This window comes from Solanum verrucosum, unplaced genomic scaffold, assembly GCF_900185275.1.
Source record: "Solanum verrucosum unplaced genomic scaffold, falcon-dt-bn FXZP01000239.1, whole genome shotgun sequence".
Taxonomy (NCBI): Eukaryota; Viridiplantae; Streptophyta; class Magnoliopsida; order Solanales; family Solanaceae; genus Solanum; species Solanum verrucosum.
The window spans coordinates 808999-830390 of NW_026020009.1; the positions used below are offsets into that span (position 1 = coordinate 808999).

Genomic DNA, 21392 nt, shown 5'->3' on the forward strand with positions numbered 1-21392 from the left:
GAGCTTAGTCGAGCTCGTTGATGATTCGACGGTTTGCCTAATGACTCTTGGATTGCCTTTTTATTCTCTAAATTTGATGAATTGTTTATGTAACATTCGGCGATATGCCTAAGCTTGCCGAGTTCACTCGGAGACTCATCGAATGTCTGTGAGATCGCCCTTCTACTGCTCCTAGTTCTACTGTTGTTGTTGTTTCCCGGCCCCCGTTGACCCAAACTATATTGTTTAAGATGGGCCATCTGGCCCAATCTGTTGATGTACGTACCTCCTAGGTAGGAGTTGTTGTACACGGAATGATTGAGAGGGCTATTGATGCTGCCTTAGCTTCTATCCGGGCGGAGTTGAGAGAGCACCGAGAGCTGATTGATGCGCATGAGTTGGTATTAGATGCTGCCACGGTGATTGTGGAGGCATGTGAGAAGGGCAGGAGCCAATCTGAGGACATGATGACCTTAAAGGCCGATATTGTTGGGTTGAGATGTGATGTGGATAAGTTGAAATCCGTGGATCTATCCATGCTTTTCAGCATAGTGGACCTTCCAGAGGTCCCGAGTATGGAGTTGCCAGCCATTTCTGAGATCCCTCCGGCTAGTATGATCGCAAAAGCTGTTATGACTGATGAAGATGTCGAGTCAGATGCTCCATAGATTGATGAGGGGAAGCTTGGCGCACGAGATGCTGCAATATATAATGACTTGGAGGACCTCGAGGGTGCGATGGTGCAGACAGTTATAGAGGCGTCTCTTAGGTATACATCGTTTGTGGGCTCGAGTGGAGCAAATGATGGAGTTGAGTCGGGCACTTATGTCCAGACTGAGGGAGTCACGGATATGCAGAGTTCACCTCAGGCTTAGCCTGACAAGTGGATCTTGACTCTTTTTCAGTTTTCTGTTTAGACTGTTTATTTCTTTTGCATTTGAGGACAATTGCTAGTTTTGTTTGGCGGGGTGAGGTATATTCATACCTACCTCTTTAGGTTGTTTTTATGGATAATGTTGCTTGTTGTGAATGCTTGACTTTATTTCTGACTATTGGTTTTTGGATCCATTGGATTTTAATGTGAATGTGGTTTTGACCCAAATTAAAAAGTTGTCACCTCTTGCAAATTTGAGTGTCAGTTGATATCAATACCGTTGTAACACCTTAGACCCCAAAAATGAAGAAAATCCTAGTCTTCAGAAAATCTAGTGCAAGTTTCAATGGAACCACCCACGAACCATAGGTAGAACCACGGACCGTAGGTGGGGTTCCGTCGTTAAGGCCCAAATGTTGATGGTCTCTGATGTCATGACCCAAGTCTACACCCTTGACATGGCCGGCACTTAAGAACCATTGTTGGTCCCCAAGCGAACCCTCATCCTTGCAGACTACAAGCGGAAGACTAACTTAAGCATGCAAAAGCTTAAAACTGAATAAAATTCAATAAACTCAACTTTTCAAAAACTTAAACTCAAATGAACAACTTAGAATAAAATAATATATTCAACTCGCCATAAAATATGCAACTTAAGTCTTTAAAACATTTAATAAACTAAATGAATAATACAGACCTCTCAACTATACTGACTATCTATGAAGCCCCTAACTAATAATGATGGAAGTCGGGACAAGACCCACGACATCCTGACTAAACTAAAAAGTAAATGAAATCCTTCGAAAAATAAGGAGGCTCACCATAGCGAACTTAAACTCTTGAATGTATCTACGAATCTCCTGTTGATGATCCTGAATACTTGTGTTTGCATCATGAAAAGATGCAGGCCAAATGGCTCAGTAAGTGAAATGTACGAGCATGTAAGAGGAATTCTAAAACATAAACAAAAGCTTGAAAAGAATTTGAAAGGAAACAGAAGAACTTACCTGGCTCAACTCAACTCAACATAATTGAACTAATTTCAATATAAAGTAGTTTTAAAACAAGTTCCATATAAAGGAAAGTTTTTTAAAACATGATGTCAACTCTGTATGTATGCAATGATACAAATAACTCTGAGATGTCTGTAAAAATACAAATAACTTATGTGGGAGTTTCTCTAACCGACAACCATCACATAAGAGCTATTGTGATGATACAACGATCTCCCTCACACTGCCAACGCATCCTATACCTTACCACATGTATAGGACCTGAACTACTAAGTTGATCCACTAGTCTATGCGAAATGGATTCATCTAAAAATTATGGCCCTTTTCTACCCATGATGGCTACATGATTTATGGGGGATGTGAGTTATCTGAACTCTCCCCTATATCGGTTCTCAATACTACTCCCAAAATATACTGGCTCTTTATGTATTAAAAACATACTTCTTTCTGTGATTTGAGATTAGTGCTCAAACACCGAGCCCAAAGGCTCTTTACTGAAAAACTAGCTCAAAGGCTCTTTACTGAAAAAAATTGCTCAAAGGCTCTTTTGAAAATCTTATTTTTCTGTTCTTATTTAAATGTGAAATCATTTTAAACTCTTTTGGGAATACATAGTACCCATATACTTTTGAAGAAATGAACTTCAACTTTGCTCGTACTATTTACTCAATTTCAAAGCTTAAGTCTTAAAACAAAGTTTAAACATTTGTAAAAGATTTCTTAAAATATGGTTCATGCCGAATGATGGACATGAATGACTCAACGCAAGGTTTTCTATAACCATAGATAGAACTCAATACTTGGAACTCCAGAACATCAATGATACTACTAATTTAAAAAATGCTCAACTCAGAAGGTTCATGAGAATTATGAGCATGAACTACTCAACTCAAGGACTCAAAGCTACTTCTCATCTAAAGATTGTTCGACTTATAATGGTCATGTGGAATTATGGGAATGAACAATTCAACTCAAGGACTTCATGGGTAACAAGTAATAGTGCCATGATTATAAATATAATCTCATAGGGTATTAGGAACTCAATACTTAGAACTTGAAGATATTACTCCTCTCAAAGGTACTCAACTGATGAAGTTCATACGGAAGTTATGGGCATGAACGACTTGACTTAAGGGTCAAAATATGAATAATGAACTCATGTGTACGACTATTCTCATTCTCATACTTACTTACTCAAAACTTAACTCAAATCGATGATGGATCTCAAAGGATTCACAATTGAACTCAAAGGCTTCCTTGAACTCTACTCTTAACTCTGTATTGAATTTGAATTTGAATTATGAATTATGAATTCAACAGTTATAATTCATGATTTGAAGGATCTCAATAACAATATAGCTATTCGATAATTAGGAATAGAAATTTTAAAAGAAACATGAATTCAAGGACTAAAAATCAACTTATCTCTAGAATACTCAAATCTAGGGAAAGTATCCTAGATTACTCTTTTTCTGATCTGAAAGTAGATGTAGGGCGTGAGAACGAACTAGTCCAACACTATGATAGCCTTACTTACCTAGAAGAACAAGATTCTTGAAGAATCTTGTATAATCTTGAAGAAAAAAACTTGATTAGAAGCCTTGAAACCCTAGCTTGAAGGTAAACAATCAAGAAACTCTTTATATTCTAAGAGATACGGTCGTTTGAAGTTAACCCAAGTAGAATCTTATATCAAAACTTAATGGAACTTCAAGAACACTAATCAAAAACTAATCAAGAACGTAAATCCTTAAATTTCAAGAATGAAATTACGCTGAATAAATCATGATTGGAGTGTGGGTGAAAGAACCCAACATTAAGGAAGCTTACATACCTCTTAGGGATCAAACCCATGACGACAATCCGCAAGTACTCTCAAGACCGTCAACGAAAGCCTTCATCCTTTCCTCTTTTCTCCTCTTCTCTCTTCTTCTTTTCTCTTTTTGAACTCTCAACTAAAACCCTAGGCGTAAACTAGGATTATAAAACTGAATATAATCAGATTAGACCCCTAAAATATTACTAAAAAACGAATTAAATTTGATTGAGTAAGGAAAAGACCAAAATACCCCTCTAAAATCCGGTTTTGCATTTCCTTATCTAGACAACCAACTTCAAATGGACATATCTCCCCCATACGAACTCAAAACTAAGCAAACTCGGTGGCGTTGGAAAGATAATTCAAAGATATTTCCTACGGTATCTGATATCACCCCTAACTCATCTTGAACAATAATTTATGGTCATTTAAAGTCGACCCAAAACTCATACTTAGCTTAACTTGCAAAATTTCAGATTTTTGCTATTTCCAATTTAGTTCTTTTTGGAACTCAAGGTGCTACATCTAGTGACCTAACCTTAATACTTAAGAAATTTTAAACTCCTTCGTAAATCCGACTCACAACGACAAATGGTTTAAGTCTCAGATCACATTTTTTTTCTAGAGTGTTACAATATCTCCCCCTTGGGTTCATTCGTCCTCGAATGACGACTGGACTGGGTATGAAATTGGTTACTCCTATTAAGGTCTGCGTCTAATGGTATGCTCTTACTATATTCAACCTTAACCATAATCCTTAGGTTCGTGTTCTATACCTCTCTATAGGAAATCTTATCCCAAGACTATTACTCTTTACCACCACATTGCGATCATATCAAGAACCACCGAATGTTTTACAACACCACATTCAAGCTTAGCACTCTAACAACTCTATTACTAATAGGACCTCTGAAAATATATCTCCACACTCTCTGGAACTCATTACTATCGTATTCTCAAACACTTGACTTGATTTCTCATCTTATCATCTCCCCCTTAGGTCTAAAGTTAACACTTGAAATATATAGACCTATTCCACATTGACAACTCAATTATGCTATCTAGGGACACATGGAAAATTATAACTTAGTTGGAACCTCATCGGGTAACATATCATCTTGGTACACATCATAATGCTCTTGTTACTCTTCTGACCTAGGCACACTTCATTGTCCTTATGTAAAGGTTAGGATCTCTCACTTGTACCATTCATCTTTCATTGCAGCTAACATCTCAATTCCTCACCTATTCTATGTCAAGCCTACCAGATCAAATCCCAAGACTGATATCATCACCCTCAATTTGCCATTAATTAGATCATACCACTCATCTCAAATTCAAGCTTAATGTTTATTACTAAACCCGAATATCAATGTGATTGCTTACCTACTATACAAACTCACCACTACTATGCGCAACTTTTAGAAACACTCGTCCACTAGGACCTTATGACAAGTATTTAATCATCACCTCTTAGTCTTCATACTTACAATTACAATCACCTTCGACTTCGCAACATAAGTACTATTCACTCATTAACTGTATATCAATGCCTAATTTGTTCTATTACACTTTGAATATTATGGGCTCTCTCTCAAAATCGTAAGCCTAACTTAGATCTATAACCTCATGAATACTCTTTCTCTTCTATTCACCACTTACTCTTAGTCATTTCCTACACAACGACACTTCATCACCAACTCCTTTCTAGCTACAACACACTCTACCTCCTATGATGGAATCTTCACTACTTATCACTTCTTAGTCTACCCATGAGGGAAAATTCCTCATTACTAACTTACTAGGTGTATGACAATAGTAACAAAGATTGTGAAAATACTATCTCCCTTTCTTAGATTACTAAACCTCTGCATACTTTCCTCTAACTCTGGGCTCTTTCACTACTTCTGTTCATGATCTCGTACCTCATGCTACCTTTTGGGGTGGAAATATTACCCAAGTTCTAAACATACCTCCTCATAAGGATCTAAGCTGAAACAAAGCTTATGGAAAATAGTACAAATCAGTTTTAGCTCAAACACATGATTCATATAAATATGGGTGCATTCCTCTAAAACTGAATGCTTAACTTACTCTTGGGTTTCTCTCAAGCCCCTCTAGAGTCTCATGACTTTCTCAAGACTAGTGCTAAGAACAACTCATCCGTGAGGATCTTTACACTTTACTTTTCAATCACCTCTAGGACGATGGGTAGTCGAAGGGATATGAGAACACAAGAGTTAGAATAAGTCTCTATAACATAGCTTTATTGCATGATTAAGAGTATGAAAGAAGGGAAATTTTTCTTAAATATTTGTAGTCCCTCGTTTATAGAAGTTGCACCCTCACAACCATAAACAAGATCCTACTTGAAACAAATTCATAGACACCCTAGGACACTTGAACTGTGTGCTCTGATACCAACTTTGTCACTACCCGAGTCTACACCCTGGACGTGGTCGACACTCAAGAAACAATGTTGGTCCCCAAGCGAACCCTCATCCTCACTGACTACAATTGGAATATTAACTTAAGTTTGCAACAGCTTCAAACTGAATAAAATACAATAAACTCAACTTTTCAAAACTTAAACTCAAAAGAACAACTTAGAATAAAATAATATATTCTACTCACCATAAAATAGGCAATTTAAGTCATTAAAACTTTTGATAAAATAAATGAATAATACAGACTTCTCAGCTATACTGACTATATCTGAAACCTCTAACTGATAACGATGGAAGTCGGGACAAGTCCCACGACATCTTGACCAAACTAAAAAGTAAATGAAATCTTCCAAAAAATAAGGAGGCTCACCATAGCTAACTCGAACTCTCGGATGTATCATCGAATATCCTGTTAATGATCCTGGATACTTGTGTCTGCTTCATGAAAAGATGCAGGCCAAATGGCTCAGTACATGGAATGTACGAGCATGTAAGAGTAATTCTAAAGAATAATCATAAGCTTGAAAAGAATCTAAAAGGAAACTGAAGAACTTACCTGGCTCCACTCAACTAAACATAACTGAACTCAATTCAATATAAAACAGTTTAAAAACAAGTGCAACATAAAGAAAAGTTGTTTAAAACATGATTCCAACTCTATATGTATGCAAAGATACAAATAACTCTGAGATATATATATAAAAATACAAATAAAATGATGTATATAAAAATACAAATAACTTCTGTGGGAGTTTCTCTAACCGACAACCAACACATAAGAGCTATTGTGATGATACAACGATCTCCCTCATGCTGCCAGCGCATATTATACCTTGCCACAGGTATAGGACCTGGACTACTAAGTGGATCCACTAGTCAATGTGAAAAGAATTCATCTTAAAATTATGACCCTTTTCTACCCATGATGGCTACATGATTTATGGGGGATGTGAGTTATCTGAACTCTCCCCTATATCGGTTCTCAATACTATTCCCAAAATATACTGGCTCTTTATGTTTTAAAAACATACTTCTTTCTGTGATTTGAGATTAATTCTCAAAAACTTAGCTCAAAGGCTATCTTGGAAATCAAGGTTTCCTCTCTTGCTTTATTGTGAAAGCATTTACTCTTTAACTGAAAACTAGCCCAAAGGCTCTTTACTGAAAAACTAGCTCAAGGGCTCTTTACTGAAAAAATAGCTCAAAGGCTCTTTTGAAAATCTTAGTTTTTCGTTCTTATTTAAATGTGAAAACATTTTAAACTCTTTTGGGAATACCTAGTCCCCATATAATTTTGAAGAACTGAACTTCAACTTTACTCTAACTCTTTACTCAACTTCAAAGATTATGTCTTAAAACAGAGTTTAAACATTTGTAAAAGACTTGGTTCAGGTTGAATGATGGACATGAATGACTCAATGCAAGGTTTTCAATAACCATAGATAGAACTCAATACTTGAAACTCAAGAACTTCAATAATACTACTAATTTCAAGAATGCTCAACTCAGAGGGTTCATGCTGAATTATGAGCATGAACTACTCAACTCAAGGACTCAAAGCTACTGCTCATCTCAAGATTGTTCGACTTATAATGTTCATGTGGAATTATGAACATGAACAATTCAACACAAGGACTTCATGGGTAACATGTAATAGTGCCATGATTATAAATATAATCTCATAGGGGATTAGGAACTCAATACTTAGAACTTGAAGATACTAGTCCTCTCAAAGGTACTCAACTCATGAAGTTCATGCGGAAGTTATGGGCATGAACGACTCGACTCAAGGGTCAAAATATCAATAAGGAACTCATGTATACAACTCTTCTCATTCTTATACTTACTTACTCAAAACTTAACTCAAATCGCTGATGGATCTCAAAGGATTCACAATTGAACTCAAAGAGTACCTTGAACTCTACTCTTAACGCTCTCTTGAATTTGAATTATGAATTTAAGAGTTATGATTCATGATTTGAAGGATCTCAATAACAATATAGCTATTCGATAATTAGGAAAAGAACTTTTAAAAGAAACATGAATTCAATCACTCAAAATCAACTTATCTCAAGAATACTCAAATCTAGGGAAAGTATCATATATTACTATTTTTCTAATCTGAAAGTAGATGTAGGGCGTGAGGACGAACTAGTCCAACACTATGATAGCCTTACATATCTAGAAGAATAATATTCTCGAAGAATCTTGAAGATTCTTTAAGAATCTTGAAGAAAAACTTGATTAGAAGCCTTGAAACCCTAGCTTGAAGGTAAACAATCCAGAAAATCTTTCATGAGATTCTTGAATTAGTTTCTTGATATCTCTATGGCCAAGAATTATGATTTTCATTAGTGAAGATGAAAATATGATTGTTTTGAGCCTTTATTAGTCAAGAAATTAGTTTATGGTTTTCTTGGAGGTAAAAAGACAAAAATGACTTTTTTTAATATTTTCCCGTCGGCTAATTCGTAACAGCACTGTATAGGTTACAAAAATAGTCATAACTTTTTACTCAGAAATTGGATTGATGCGAAATTGGTGGCCTTCGAAAGTAGATTCGAATACCTTTAATTGGATAGGTTATGGCTCACGTAACTCTTTATATTCGAAGAGATACGGTCGTTTGAAGTTGACCCAAGTAGAATCTTACATCAAAACTTAATGAAACTTCAAGAACACTTATCAAGAACTCATCAAGAACTTAAATCCTTAAATTTCAAGAAAGAACTTACGCTAAATAAATCATGATTGACATGTGGGTGTAAGAACCCAACACTATGGAAGCTTACATACCTCTTAGAAATCAAACCCATGGCGACAATCCACAACAACTCTCAAGAACGTCGACGAACGCCTTCATCCTTTCCTTTTTTCTCCTCTTCTCTCTTCTTCTTTTCTCTTCTTGAACTCTCAACTAAAACCCTAGGCATCAACTAGGATTATATAACTGAATCTAATCAGATTAGACCCATAAAATATTACTAAAAATGAATTACATCAGATTGGGAAAGGAAAAGACCAAAATACCCCTCTAAAATCCGGTTTTGCATTTCCGTATCTAGACAACCCAACTTCGAATGGACATATCTCCCTCATAGGAACTCGAAACTAAGCAAACTCGGTGGCGTTGGAAAGATAATTCAAAGATATTTCCTACGGTATCTGTATCGCCACTAACTCATCTTGAGCTAGAATAAATGGTCATTGGAAGTCGACCCAAAACTCATACTTAGCTTAACTTGCAAAATTTCAGATTTTTGCGATTTCCAATTTTGCTACATCTAGTGACCTGACCTTAATACTTAAGAAATTTTAAATTCATTTGTAAAATCCTACTAACAACGACAAATGGTTCTAGTCTTAGCTGGAATTATTTTTCTGGGGTGTTACAATCTCTCCCCTTTGGGATCATTCGTCCTCGAATGACGACTGGACTGGGTATGAAATGGGTTACTCTTACGAAGGTCTGCGTCTAATGGTATGCTCTTACTATATTCAAGCTTAACCCATATCCTTCGATTCTGGTTCTATACCTCTCTATAGGAAATCTCATCCCAAGACTATTACTCTTTACCAACACATTAGGCTCATATCAAGAACCACCTAATATATAACAACACAACATGCAAGCTTAGCACTCTAACAACTCCATTACTAACAGGACCTCTAAAAAGATATCTCACATACTCTCTGGAACTCATTACTAGCTTATTCTCAAACACTTGACTTGATTTCTCATCTTATCATCTCTCCCTTAGGTCTAAATTTAACACTTGAAACCTCTGGATCTATTCCACATTGACAACTCAAATATGCTATCTAGGCACACATGGAAAATTATAACTTAATTGGAACCTCATCGGGTAACATATCATCTTCGTACACATCATAATGTTCTTGTTACACTTATGACTTAGCCACACTTCAATGTCCTTATGTAAAGGTTAGGATCTCTCACTTGTACCATTCATCTTTAATTGCAGCTAACATCTCAATTCCTTACCTACTTTATGTCAAGCCTACCAGATCAAATCCCAAGACTGACATCATCACCGTCATGTTGCCATTCCTTAGATCATGACACTCTTCTCAAATTAAAGCTTAATGTTTATTACTAAACCCAAATATCAATCTGATTGCTCACCTACTATACAAACTCACCACTACTATGCACAGCTTTTAGAAACACTCGTCCACTAGGACCTTATGACAAGTACTTAATCATCAACTCATAGTCTTCATACTTACAATTACTATCACCTTCGACTTCAAAACATAAGAAATATTCACTCATTAACTATATATCAATGCCTAATTAGTTCTATTACACTTTGAATATTATGGGCTATCCCTCAAAGTCGTAAGCCTAACTTAGATCTATAACCTCATGAATACTCTTTCTCTTCTATTCACCACTTACACTTGGTCATTTCCTACACAATGACACATTATCACCAACTCCTTTCTACCTACAACACACTCTACCTCCTATGATGGAATATTCACTAATCATCACTTCTTAGTCTACCCTTCAGGGAAAACACCTCGTTACTAACTTACTAGGTGTATGACTATAGTAACATAGCTTGTGAAAACACTATCTCCCTTTCTTAGATCACTAAACCTCTGCATACTTTCTTCTAACTCTGGGCTCTTTCACTACTACTGTTCATGATCTCATGACTCATGCTACCTTTTGGGGTGGAAATATTACCCAAGCTCTGAACATACTTCCGCATAAGGATCTCAGCTGAAACAAAGTTTATGGAAAAGAGTACAAATCAGTTTTAGCTGAAACGCACGATTCATATAAATATGGGTGCATTCCTCTGAAACTGAATGCTTAACTTACTCTTGGGCTTTTCTCAAGCCCCTCTGGAGTCTCATGAATTTCTCAATACTCATGCTAAGAACATCTCATCCGTAAGGATCTTTAGACTTTACATTTCAACCACCTCTAGGATGATGGGTAGTCGAAGAGATAGGAGAACACACTAGTTAGAATAAATCTCTATAACATAGCTCTATTGCATGATTAAGAGTATGAAAGAAGGGAAATTTTTCTTAAATGTCTGTAGTCCCTTGTTTATAGAAGTGGGACCCTCACAACGACAAACAAAATCCTACTTGAGACGGCTTCATAGACACCCTAGGACACTTTAACTTTGTCCTCTAATACCAATTTTGTCACAACTCGAGTCTACACCTTAGACGCCGCCAGCACTGAAAAACCATTGTTGGTCTCCAAGGGAACCCTCAGCCTGGCTGACTACAAGCGGAAGACTAACTTAAGCATGCAACAACTTAAAACTGAATAAATTTCAATAAACTCAACTATTCAAAACTTCAACTCAAATGAAAAACTTAGAATAAAATAATATATTCAACTCGCGATAAAATAGGCAACTTATGTATTTAGAACGGTTAATAAAAAATATGAATAATACACACTTCTCAACTATACTGATTATCAATGAAGCCTCTAACTGATAACGATGGAGGTCAGGACAAGACCCACGACATTATGACTAAGCTAAAAAGTAAATGGAAACCTCCGGAAAATAAGGAGGCTCACCATAGCTAAGTCAAACTCTCGGATGTATCAACGGATCTCCTGTTGATGATCTTGAATACTTGTGTCTGCATCATGAAAAGATGCCGGCCAAATGGCTCAGAACGTGAAATGTACGAGCGTGTAAGAGGAATTCTAAAGCATAAACATAAGCTTGAATAGAATCTGAAAGGAAACTGAAGAACTTACCTGGCTCAACACAACTCCACATTACTGAACTCATTTCAATATAAAGTAGTTTTAAAACAAGTGCAATATAAAGAAAATTTATTTAAACCATGATTCCAACTCTGTATGTATGCAAAGATACAAATAACTCTGAGATGTATGTAAAAATACAAATAAACTAATGTATATAAGAATACAAGTAACTTCTGTGGGAGTTTCTCTAACCGACAACTATCACATAAGAGCTATTGTGATGATACAACGTTCTCCCTCATGCTGCCAGCACAACCTATACCTTGCCACAGGAATAGAACCTGAACTACTAAGTGGATCCACTAGTCTATGCGAAAAGGATTCATCTAAAAAGTATGACCTTTTCTACCAATGATGGATACATGGTTTATGGGGGCTGTGAGTTATTTGAACTCCCCCTCCCCCCATATCGGTGATCAATACAACTCCCAAAATATACAAGCTCTTTATGTTTTAAAAACATACTTCTTTCTGTGATTTGAGATTAGTGCTCAAAAACTTAGCTTAAAGGCTATCTTGGAAATTAAGGTTTCCTCTCTTGCTTTATTGTGAAAGCATTTACTCTTTAACTGAAAACTAGCCCAAAGGCTCTTTACTGAAAAACTAGCTCAAAGGCTTTTTACTGAAAACTAGCTCAAAGGCTCTTTTGAAAATCTCAGTTTTCCGTTCTTATTTTAATGTGAAAACATTTTAAACTATTTTGGGAATACATAGTCCCCATATAATTTTGAAGTAATAAACTTCAACTATACTCTTACTCTTTACTCAACTTCAAAGCTTAAATCTTCAAACAAAGTTTAAACATTTGTAAAAGACTTCTTAAAATATGGTTCATGCCTAATAATGGACATGAATGACTCAATGCAAGGATTTCAATAACCAAAGATAGAACTCAATACTTGAAACTCAAGAACTTCAATGATACTACTAATTTCCAGAATGCTCAACTTAGAGGGTTCATGTGGAATAATGAGCATGAACTACTCAACTCAAGGACTCAAAGCTACTTCTCATCTTAAGATTGTTCGACTTATAATGTTCATGTGGAATTATGGGCATGAACAATTCAAATCAAGGACTTCACGGGTAACATGTAATAGTGCCATGATTATAAATATAATCCATAGGGGATTATGAACTCAATACTTAGAACTTGAAGATACTACTCCTCTCAAAGGTACTCAACTGATGAAGTTATGGGCATAACGACTCGACTCAAGGGTCAAAATATCAATAAGGAACTCATGTATACGAATCTTCTCATTCTAATACTTACTTATTGAAAACTTAACACAAATCGATGATTGATCTCAAAGGATTCACAATTGAACTCAAAGGGTTCCTTGAACTCTACTCTTAACTCTCTCTTGAATTTGAATTATGAATTTAAGAGTTATGATTCATGATATGAAGGATCTCAATAACAATATAGCTATTCGATAATTAGGAATAGAACTTTTAAAAGAAACATGAATTCAAGCACTCAAAATCAACTTATCTAAAAAATACTCAAATCTAGGGAAAGTATCCAAGATTACTTTTTTTTCTGATCTAAAAGTAGATGTAGGGCGTGAGGACGAACTAGTCCAACACTATGATAGGCTTACATATCTAGAAGAACAAGATTCTCGGACAATCTTGAAGAATCTTGAAGAACTTGATTAGAAGCCTTGAAACCCTAGCTTGAAGGTAAACAATCCAGAAAACCTTTCTTGAGATTCTTGAATTAGTTTCTTGAAATATCTATGGCCAAGAATTATGATTTTCATTAGTGAAGATGAAAATCTGATTGTTTTGAGCTTTTTATTAGTCAAGAAATTCATTTATGATTTTCTTGGCGGTAAAAAGACAAAAATGACTTTTTTAAATATTTTCCCGTCGGCTAATTCGTAACAGCACTGTATAGGTTACTAAAATAGTCATAATTTTTACTCAGAAATTGGATTGACGTGAAATTGGTTGCTTTGGAAAGTAGATTCAAATACATTTAATTGGATAGGTTTTGGCTCACGTAACTCTTTATATTCTAAAGGATACAGTCGTTTGAGGTTGACCCAAGTAGAATCTTACGTCAAAACTTAATGAAACTTCAAGAACACTTATCAAGAATTTAAATCCTTACATTTCAAGAACGAAATTACGCTGAATAAATCATGATTGGCGTGTGGGTGAAAGAGCCCAACACTATTGAAGCTTACATACCTCTTAGAAATCAAACCCATGGCGACAATCCGCAACAACTCTCAACAACGTCGACGAACGCACTACTAGAAAATATGCATGTAACAACAATTATTTAGCAACAACTAAATATGCGTTGCAATAGATAGTAATTCGCAATGGTTATAACCTTTGCAATAGACAAATAGACCTAATAAAACACTTTAAGAAGTAAATCGTTGCATTTGTGCGACAACCGTTGCCATAGTATCTTTTATTGCAACGGTTCCTACAAACTGTCGCCTTAGGTACTCTATGGCAACGGTTCCGCCAAACTCTTTCCCTCAATTATTTCCCTCCACTAATTTTACTACACCTGCAAAAAGAGTTTTTTTATTAATTGTAAAAATAAAATAAAAGGTAAAATATCAATAGGTTAATTTGTTTCTTCAGACCTTTCATCCTTGTAGGTATCGACTTTCTCCTTTTTCTCTGAAGAACAAAACTAGTGTTTTCCTTTAATCCTTCTTCTTTGATTTTCCTTGTAGGAATCTGCAGCTTTTGGGTCTTCTTCTTCGTGGGTTTTACGTTACTGCAGCTACAGGTATGTCGTATTCCATCTACTTCAAAGTTAGAAATTTATTAGAAGGGTTCTTCAAAAAGATTTGAAAATATAAAAATGGGTTTCTGTGAAATAGATGTTCTTTGCTAGAGTTTATGTTTATAATGTAATCTTATTGTGCATTAGAGTGTGTATCTCAATTTTGGTGAAGATTGAGAAATCTTGGCAAAAATGTTTAGATGGAAATTCTCAGTTTAGGAAGAGTTAATGTTATGAAAGATGAGTTTTGATTCTTCATTCTACATGATAATTCTTATATATCGAAAAATCTCAAGTTTTTGAACAGGACAAACGATTTCTAAGAATAAAATGAACTGAAGTATTTTTCAACTCCAAAAGTCATTGAAGTCGAGCATTAAGGGACTTTGTTTATCTCTTTCGAGTACAATTTTCAAGCTCTAAGTTTATACGTTCTTCCTTCTTGTCTAAAATTTTTTGTGGACAAACTACAAGTTGGTCATCAAGCTCAGCTCACTGCTTAAAAAGAGGTAATGTTCCTGTTTCTCTTATTTTTTTTCTTTCTTTTTTTACTTTGATGTATATCTGTGTGTATGTTAGATATTTTACGTTTACTAATCTCTGTTCATTATTGCTTATTCATTTTTTAGTTAAATCATTCCATATGACTGTGTTTTTCAAATTTAAGGTTTGTATTGTAAGCTTAGAATGTTGGAAAAAATTCATTTTATGCTTTATTGTAAAAAATATTTCATGATCAATTTTCTTTGTTATGAGTTAAGAACTTCAGAAACCAGATCATTCATGTTACTTTCTGCCTCAGTGAACTCCATCTCGTCCATTCATTCCCCAGTGTACCAATGCAAGAAAGCTTCTCTTCTGAACATAGCTATGTAGTGGTGGTGTGTATTCTTCTTGAAATGAAAACAGGAGTCTGAGGTCGTAGCTTTTTTAATGATTGTGATTAGGGTTACCAGGTGCTTTTAACTAGCATTACTAGTTCAGGAATACATTGAACAGACCTAACGTCTAGTTGATCATAGAATAAGGTTTTGATTATGAAACCAACCTCTTTATTCTTTGAGCACCGAATAAAACTTTAGGTAATGAATAGTTCTTTGTTTTCTCCTTTAATATTCTTTTTGTGATAAATATTGTATTTTCTGTTTTAAGATCATTTTTTCTTTTGGAATACATTGAGTAGATCCTTGGTGTAGTTGAGCACAAAATAAGGCTTTGAGTGTTAACTCAACCTCTCTAAGGTTGCTCCTAGATTTAGATATGCATGTCTACATTTAACCATACATCCAAGTTCTCTAAGGCTGCTCCTTGTCTTTTCTTATAAATTTGATGTTTTACGATTGAGCTCCTTAGTTTCTTGAGTGAGGTTAGTGACTTTGGTTTTGTTGTCCTTTTATGCTTTTCTTTTACCTTTAAATTTATTTAGAAATCTTTAATTAGAGACACAACACCCTCAACTTGTTAACTCAAATTTGCCTATTTAACTTAGTTATGCTTATCTTTAATTTAAAAGGTTATAACTGGTACAGTTTTCATGTAGTGAGCCATTCACTGCTTAAAAAGAAGTAATATTCCCTTGTCTCTTAATTTTGTAGTCAGTTTCTTTTTAGTCTATTCTTATTTCCATTGATGTGTGTGTGAATCTTGGTTTTTACTCTTCTTTTTGTGTTGTTTATAATCATTTCCAGGTGATTCTTTCCCCATATATGTGCTCTCTAAATGTTGTACATGTATAGTAAGTTTAGAGTGTTGGATACGATTTCCCTTTTATGTGACTTTCCTATTACTCCTTTTTCTGATTCATGTTCTATTTTGTGACCATTGCTGATTCTAGAACTGATTGAGTAGATATTGGGTCTGGTTGAGCTAGGCATAAGGTTTTGAACATTAACTCAGCCTCTCAAGGGGGAGTCTTGCAATCATTTACTGCTTAGTTTCTTGAGTGAGGTTGTTTTCTTTGACAAAATAATATGAAATTTTGTATTTTTTATATGAAATCCATTACATCTTTTAAGTGTTTAGATTTGTCAAAATCGTTTGACTTTACTGTCGTGTCTTATTATCTTAAGATTGAGTTTTTAAATTTTAAAGCTTTTACATCATTTCTCTTTTAACTAATTGAAATTCTAGGTAAAATAGGTATTGTTAAGTAGATAGTTGATTATGTATAACAAATAGTTCAAGGAAAAAAAGACATTTCATTTATGTTGTTAAATAAAATAAGATAGAGCCACAGATCAAAATCTGTTGAATGTAAGTTTTTAAGGGAACCAAATCTGTTGGTGTGCTATTCAGAATCTTCTCTTTTATTTCTTATCTTGGTAATTTGATTTTGGTGTCATATAGGATATTCAATATTAAATGGATAGTGGAGATAAAAGTTGGATGAGTCTCCGGAGATCCACCAATGAGTATATAAATGGTGTGAATAACTTTCTTGATACAGCTTTGGAATGAGCTTCCAAAGGAGATGAAATATTGTTTCCTTGCAAAAAGTGTGCTAATTGTAAGTGGCATCATCGAAATGTGGTAGAGGATCGCTTGGTTGTTTATGGGTTTGTGCAAGGGTACACCAAATGGATTTTTCATGGAGAAAGTTTTTCCTCGAGAAATAATCGAGATCATAATAAGAAGGAAGGTTCAAACATGCGTGACAATATTGATGGCGTACTTCATGATAGTTTCAGAGATGTTGCATGTGACTTGAGGCTTGAGGGAGTGAGAGATGGGCCATCCGAAGATGCAAAGAAATTTTTTAAATTGCTGGAGGAAGGTAAACAAGAGTTATATCATGGGTGTGAGAATTTATCTAAACTTAATTTCACCATTCGATTATTCTTGTTCAAATGCATTCATGGTTTGAGTAATGTGGCCTTTGGAGATTTGCTAGACCTGTTAAGAGAGGCATTTCCATTTGCTCATATACCTGAGTCGTTCCACAAAGCAAAAAACGTGATTAAAGATTTGGGTCTTGATTATGAAAAAATACATGCATGTCCTAATGATTGCATGTTATTTTGGAAGGAAAATGAGAAGGAAAATAATTGCTCTGTTTGTGGTTCGTCTAGATGGAAGACTGTTAATGATCCCTTGACTAATGAAAGCTCCAAAATTCCTGCAAAGGTTTTAAGGTACCTTCCCTTAAAACCTAGGCTTTAGAGAATATTCATGTGTCCTAAAATAGCTGCAAATATGAAATGGCATAATACTGAACGACCCAAAGATGGCAATATAAGGCATGCGGCTGACGGGGAAGCTTGGAAGAATTTTGATTCCTTGCATGAAGATTTTGCTAGAGATCCTCGTAATGTTAGATTGTGTCTTTCAAGTGATGGTTTCAACCCATTTCGAACCATGAGTATTTCCCATAGCACATGTCCTGTTATGTTAATGAATTATAATTTATCACCGTGGATTTGCATGAAACTGGAGTATATGATATTATTTATGATCATTCCAGGTCCATCGTCTCCAGGAAAGGATATTGATGTCTACCTTCAACCACTAATTGTAGAATTGTGGGAAACTGGGATGGAAACATATGATGCTGATTCTAACCAAACTTTTCAATTGCGTGCAACCTTATTATGGACAATTAGTGATTTTCCAGCCTTTGCAATGCTTTTTGGTTGGAGCACAAAAGGAAGAAAGGCATGCCCAACTTGTAATCATGAGACATGCTCTCAATATCTCAAACATAGCCATAAGATGTGTTACACGGGTCATCGAGCATTCTTACCTCCTGATCATCCATTTCGAAGAGATAAGAAATCATTTGATGGTAAAAAAGATCACAGATCCGCACCTACTCCTTTATCAGGCACATAAGTATTAGAAGAGTTGCGTGAATTCAATAATGTTTTTAGAAAAGGCCAAAAAAGGAAGCGTCGTGATAGTGAGGGTCCATGGATAAAAAGATCAATCTTTTTTGAATTGCCATACTAGGAACATAACAAACTGAGGCACATTGAAAAAAATATTTGTGACAGTTTGTTCGGGATTTTGTTCGATGTAACTGTAATGTCAAAAGACCATGTAAATTCTCAATATGACTTGCAAGAAATGGGGATACGAAAGGAGCTTCAACCAGTACAAAAGTTACTTCTCTTTTAGTAAGAGAATATTGTGATTAGCTGATTTGGTGGTTATTTTTGCTCTTCATTTCCAAAATATTTTAAGCTATATAAAGAGCTCCTTTCTTCTGTAACTGATCGCTGGCAGTGTCTCTTCTTTCTGGGAGACCACTGAGCTCTCATCTTTTTTACGAATCACTAGTCACTGGAAAAAAACTTTCCTCTTCTGTAAAAATCACTTGATCATTGTGGAACTTCTCTTCTATTTGTAGAAAATGTCAAAAGCCAACAGTGAGAATCGGAAAAAGTTGAAGAATCAACATACTGTTGGCAAGAAAAGCTTTGCTTTAGTTCGCAATGATTTGGTATGAGCTTTTGCGTAGCATTGAATAAAAACATGTCGCATTTTAAAGAAGATGTTTGATATCCACTTTTAATGTGTACAGGAAAAAGAGAGGGAAACTAATGATACTCCATCACTTGAGGAATTTTTTGTGGTTACAAGAAAAAGAAAGCCCAATCCATTATACAAGGATACAGATGAAGATAGAACTAGTAAATTTGTGAGATTTCTATCTAATTTTTATTTTGTTTGATTTGAATTTGTATTTTCATATTTACTCTTTATATGTGTAATTGAATTCTCTTGTTATTTTTATAATAAAACTGCATTATAGGCTGAGATGGAGAATATTGAAATGCAACAAAATGAAGATGGTAATGAGACAATTGATGCATTTGCTTCTGTCATGGGATCAGAACATCGAGGACGTTTGAGATTATATGGAAGATGGGTTACAAAAACTACTTTGAAAGGGAAAGTGGGAAATTTTGAAGCCTTATCAAATGCAACAAATGACCTCCTGAAAAAGATGGAAGACAGAATGTTGAGAATGGAGGAAAAAATTGAGGAATAGAAGGAACAATTTGACCAACAAAAGACCACGATGAGACAAGAAATTGTAGAAGATGTCATAACAAAACTTCAACGTTCAGGCCTACCAATTGATGTTAATGTGTTGGCAACATTACTTGATGTTTCGTCAACACGAGAAACAAATATTCAGCCAATCCATCATTCATCTATTAGTAGCAACAATCAAGGTCAGAATCCTCCTCATTCTTCTTCATTTTCTTCTACTACTGCTTTTGTAGTTTCTTGTTTGGTTCATCTTCATTTATGGCCTATAATGTTAATTTGCTTCTACTTCTTTTTCATGTGCTATTACACTTGCAATCTTCTTGTGTTATTGCTGGTGCAACTGTGATCATCTTTTTATTTTTATCGAAGTTGATATTATCGAGATTAGTGTTACTATTGTTTGCATAGTTTAGGAGTATTGAACTAAACTTAAAACATCAATTGGCAACAAAGGTTTTAAAAGGTGTGCTCAAGATCTGGGTTGATTTTAGGCGTTGTTGGTTTCTAGTAAAAACATACTGACCCTATTTGTTTGTTTTTCCCTTATGGTTCATCGTTTGTTTCTAATGTATAGTGACCGACTTTGCTCTTGTTGTATTGCCTCTTCATGTAGCCCCTATTTGTTGCTCTGTCTCTTGTGTTTAACTGTTCTATTTTGATCAACAAATATCGTGTTTATGACTGTGTAATCTTTCTAGTTCTGATTCTGAGGATTGTAATTTGTGATTTATCGGAATTTAATGTCTTCCATCCTTTGGTGGGGAGAGCTTGAAACCTGTGGTAATGGATAGAGTTGTCTTGTTCAAGTGCAATGCTTGTAATGTAGTCATCCAACTGATTTGTTTCTGCCTCAGTTGTTCCCTCTCAACTTCTTCACTTGGTGCTAATTCTTCTAAGTGTTTACTGGCTACTAAACTATCCTCATTTGTGTACACTGTTATATCTTTATTTTTCAAGTTGTTTCCTGATAGGTTTGGCTCCTCCTCATGAACCGCTAGAGCTTCTCTATGTTAGTACTATCACTTAAAGTCTTGGTTTCCTGTGAGTTATTTTCATCATGGCCCCTTTTATCTTTAATCTACTTGTTGTTCTTGAACAGTTTGTCCTCCTTTGGTAAGTCCACATTATTGTAATTCTCTGCTCCCTTCCAAACTACAATATCAATAACTTTGTATTTTTCTTTTTTTGAAAAAGTGATGTGGTAGTATAGGTTATGTCCAGAAAGAGTAAAAATTAGGAGTTGTGTGTCTTCTTTTCCCTTTTCATTTTTGAACTTCCTCTTTCCTAATTGTTGACCCTTTTGAAATTGTAGGTGAACAAAATGAGCAAAGCGGGGATGAAAGCAATGAAGACGTTACTTAAAGAGAATTGGTTTATCTATATATCTATCAACATTCTAGCACTATTTTTACTTTTTGGCCTAATTTTTCTGAACTTAAATGAATGCCAACTCTTGAACATTATAGGACTATTTTTATGTTTGGGCTTAACTTTTGTGAACATCATGTATGTTAATTCTTGAATTGTAAATCAAGATCATGTGTTTTTATATTTGATATATGGATACTACTAGTTGAAGTACATATTGATTTAATATTTTCTATCATTGTATTATAGTTTATTTCAAAAATAAAGAATATACACAGTGCCTACAATAGCCATTAAAAAAGTCTATTGCAAAAGCTTAATAACACTGTTGCAATAGTTTAGCAGAACCGTTGTAATAGC

The 21392-nt window shown here is 35.0% G+C and overlaps 1 protein-coding gene across 1 annotated transcript; it reads left to right on the forward strand.

Moving 5' to 3' along the window:
• The first annotated feature begins 293 nt into the window (after nt 1-293).
• Nucleotides 294-647, forward strand: LOC125819808 (uncharacterized). The gene has a single exon (XM_049499248.1). The coding sequence runs from the start codon at nt 294-296 to the stop codon at nt 645-647; it is 354 nt and encodes a 117-aa protein (XP_049355205.1).
• Nucleotides 648-21392: the final 20745 nt, after the last annotated feature.

Coding starts and splice junctions, on each gene's coding strand:
- LOC125819808 (XM_049499248.1), top strand. CDS start 294: ATGATTGAGAGGGCTATTGATGCTGCCTTAGCTTCTATCCGGGCGGAG.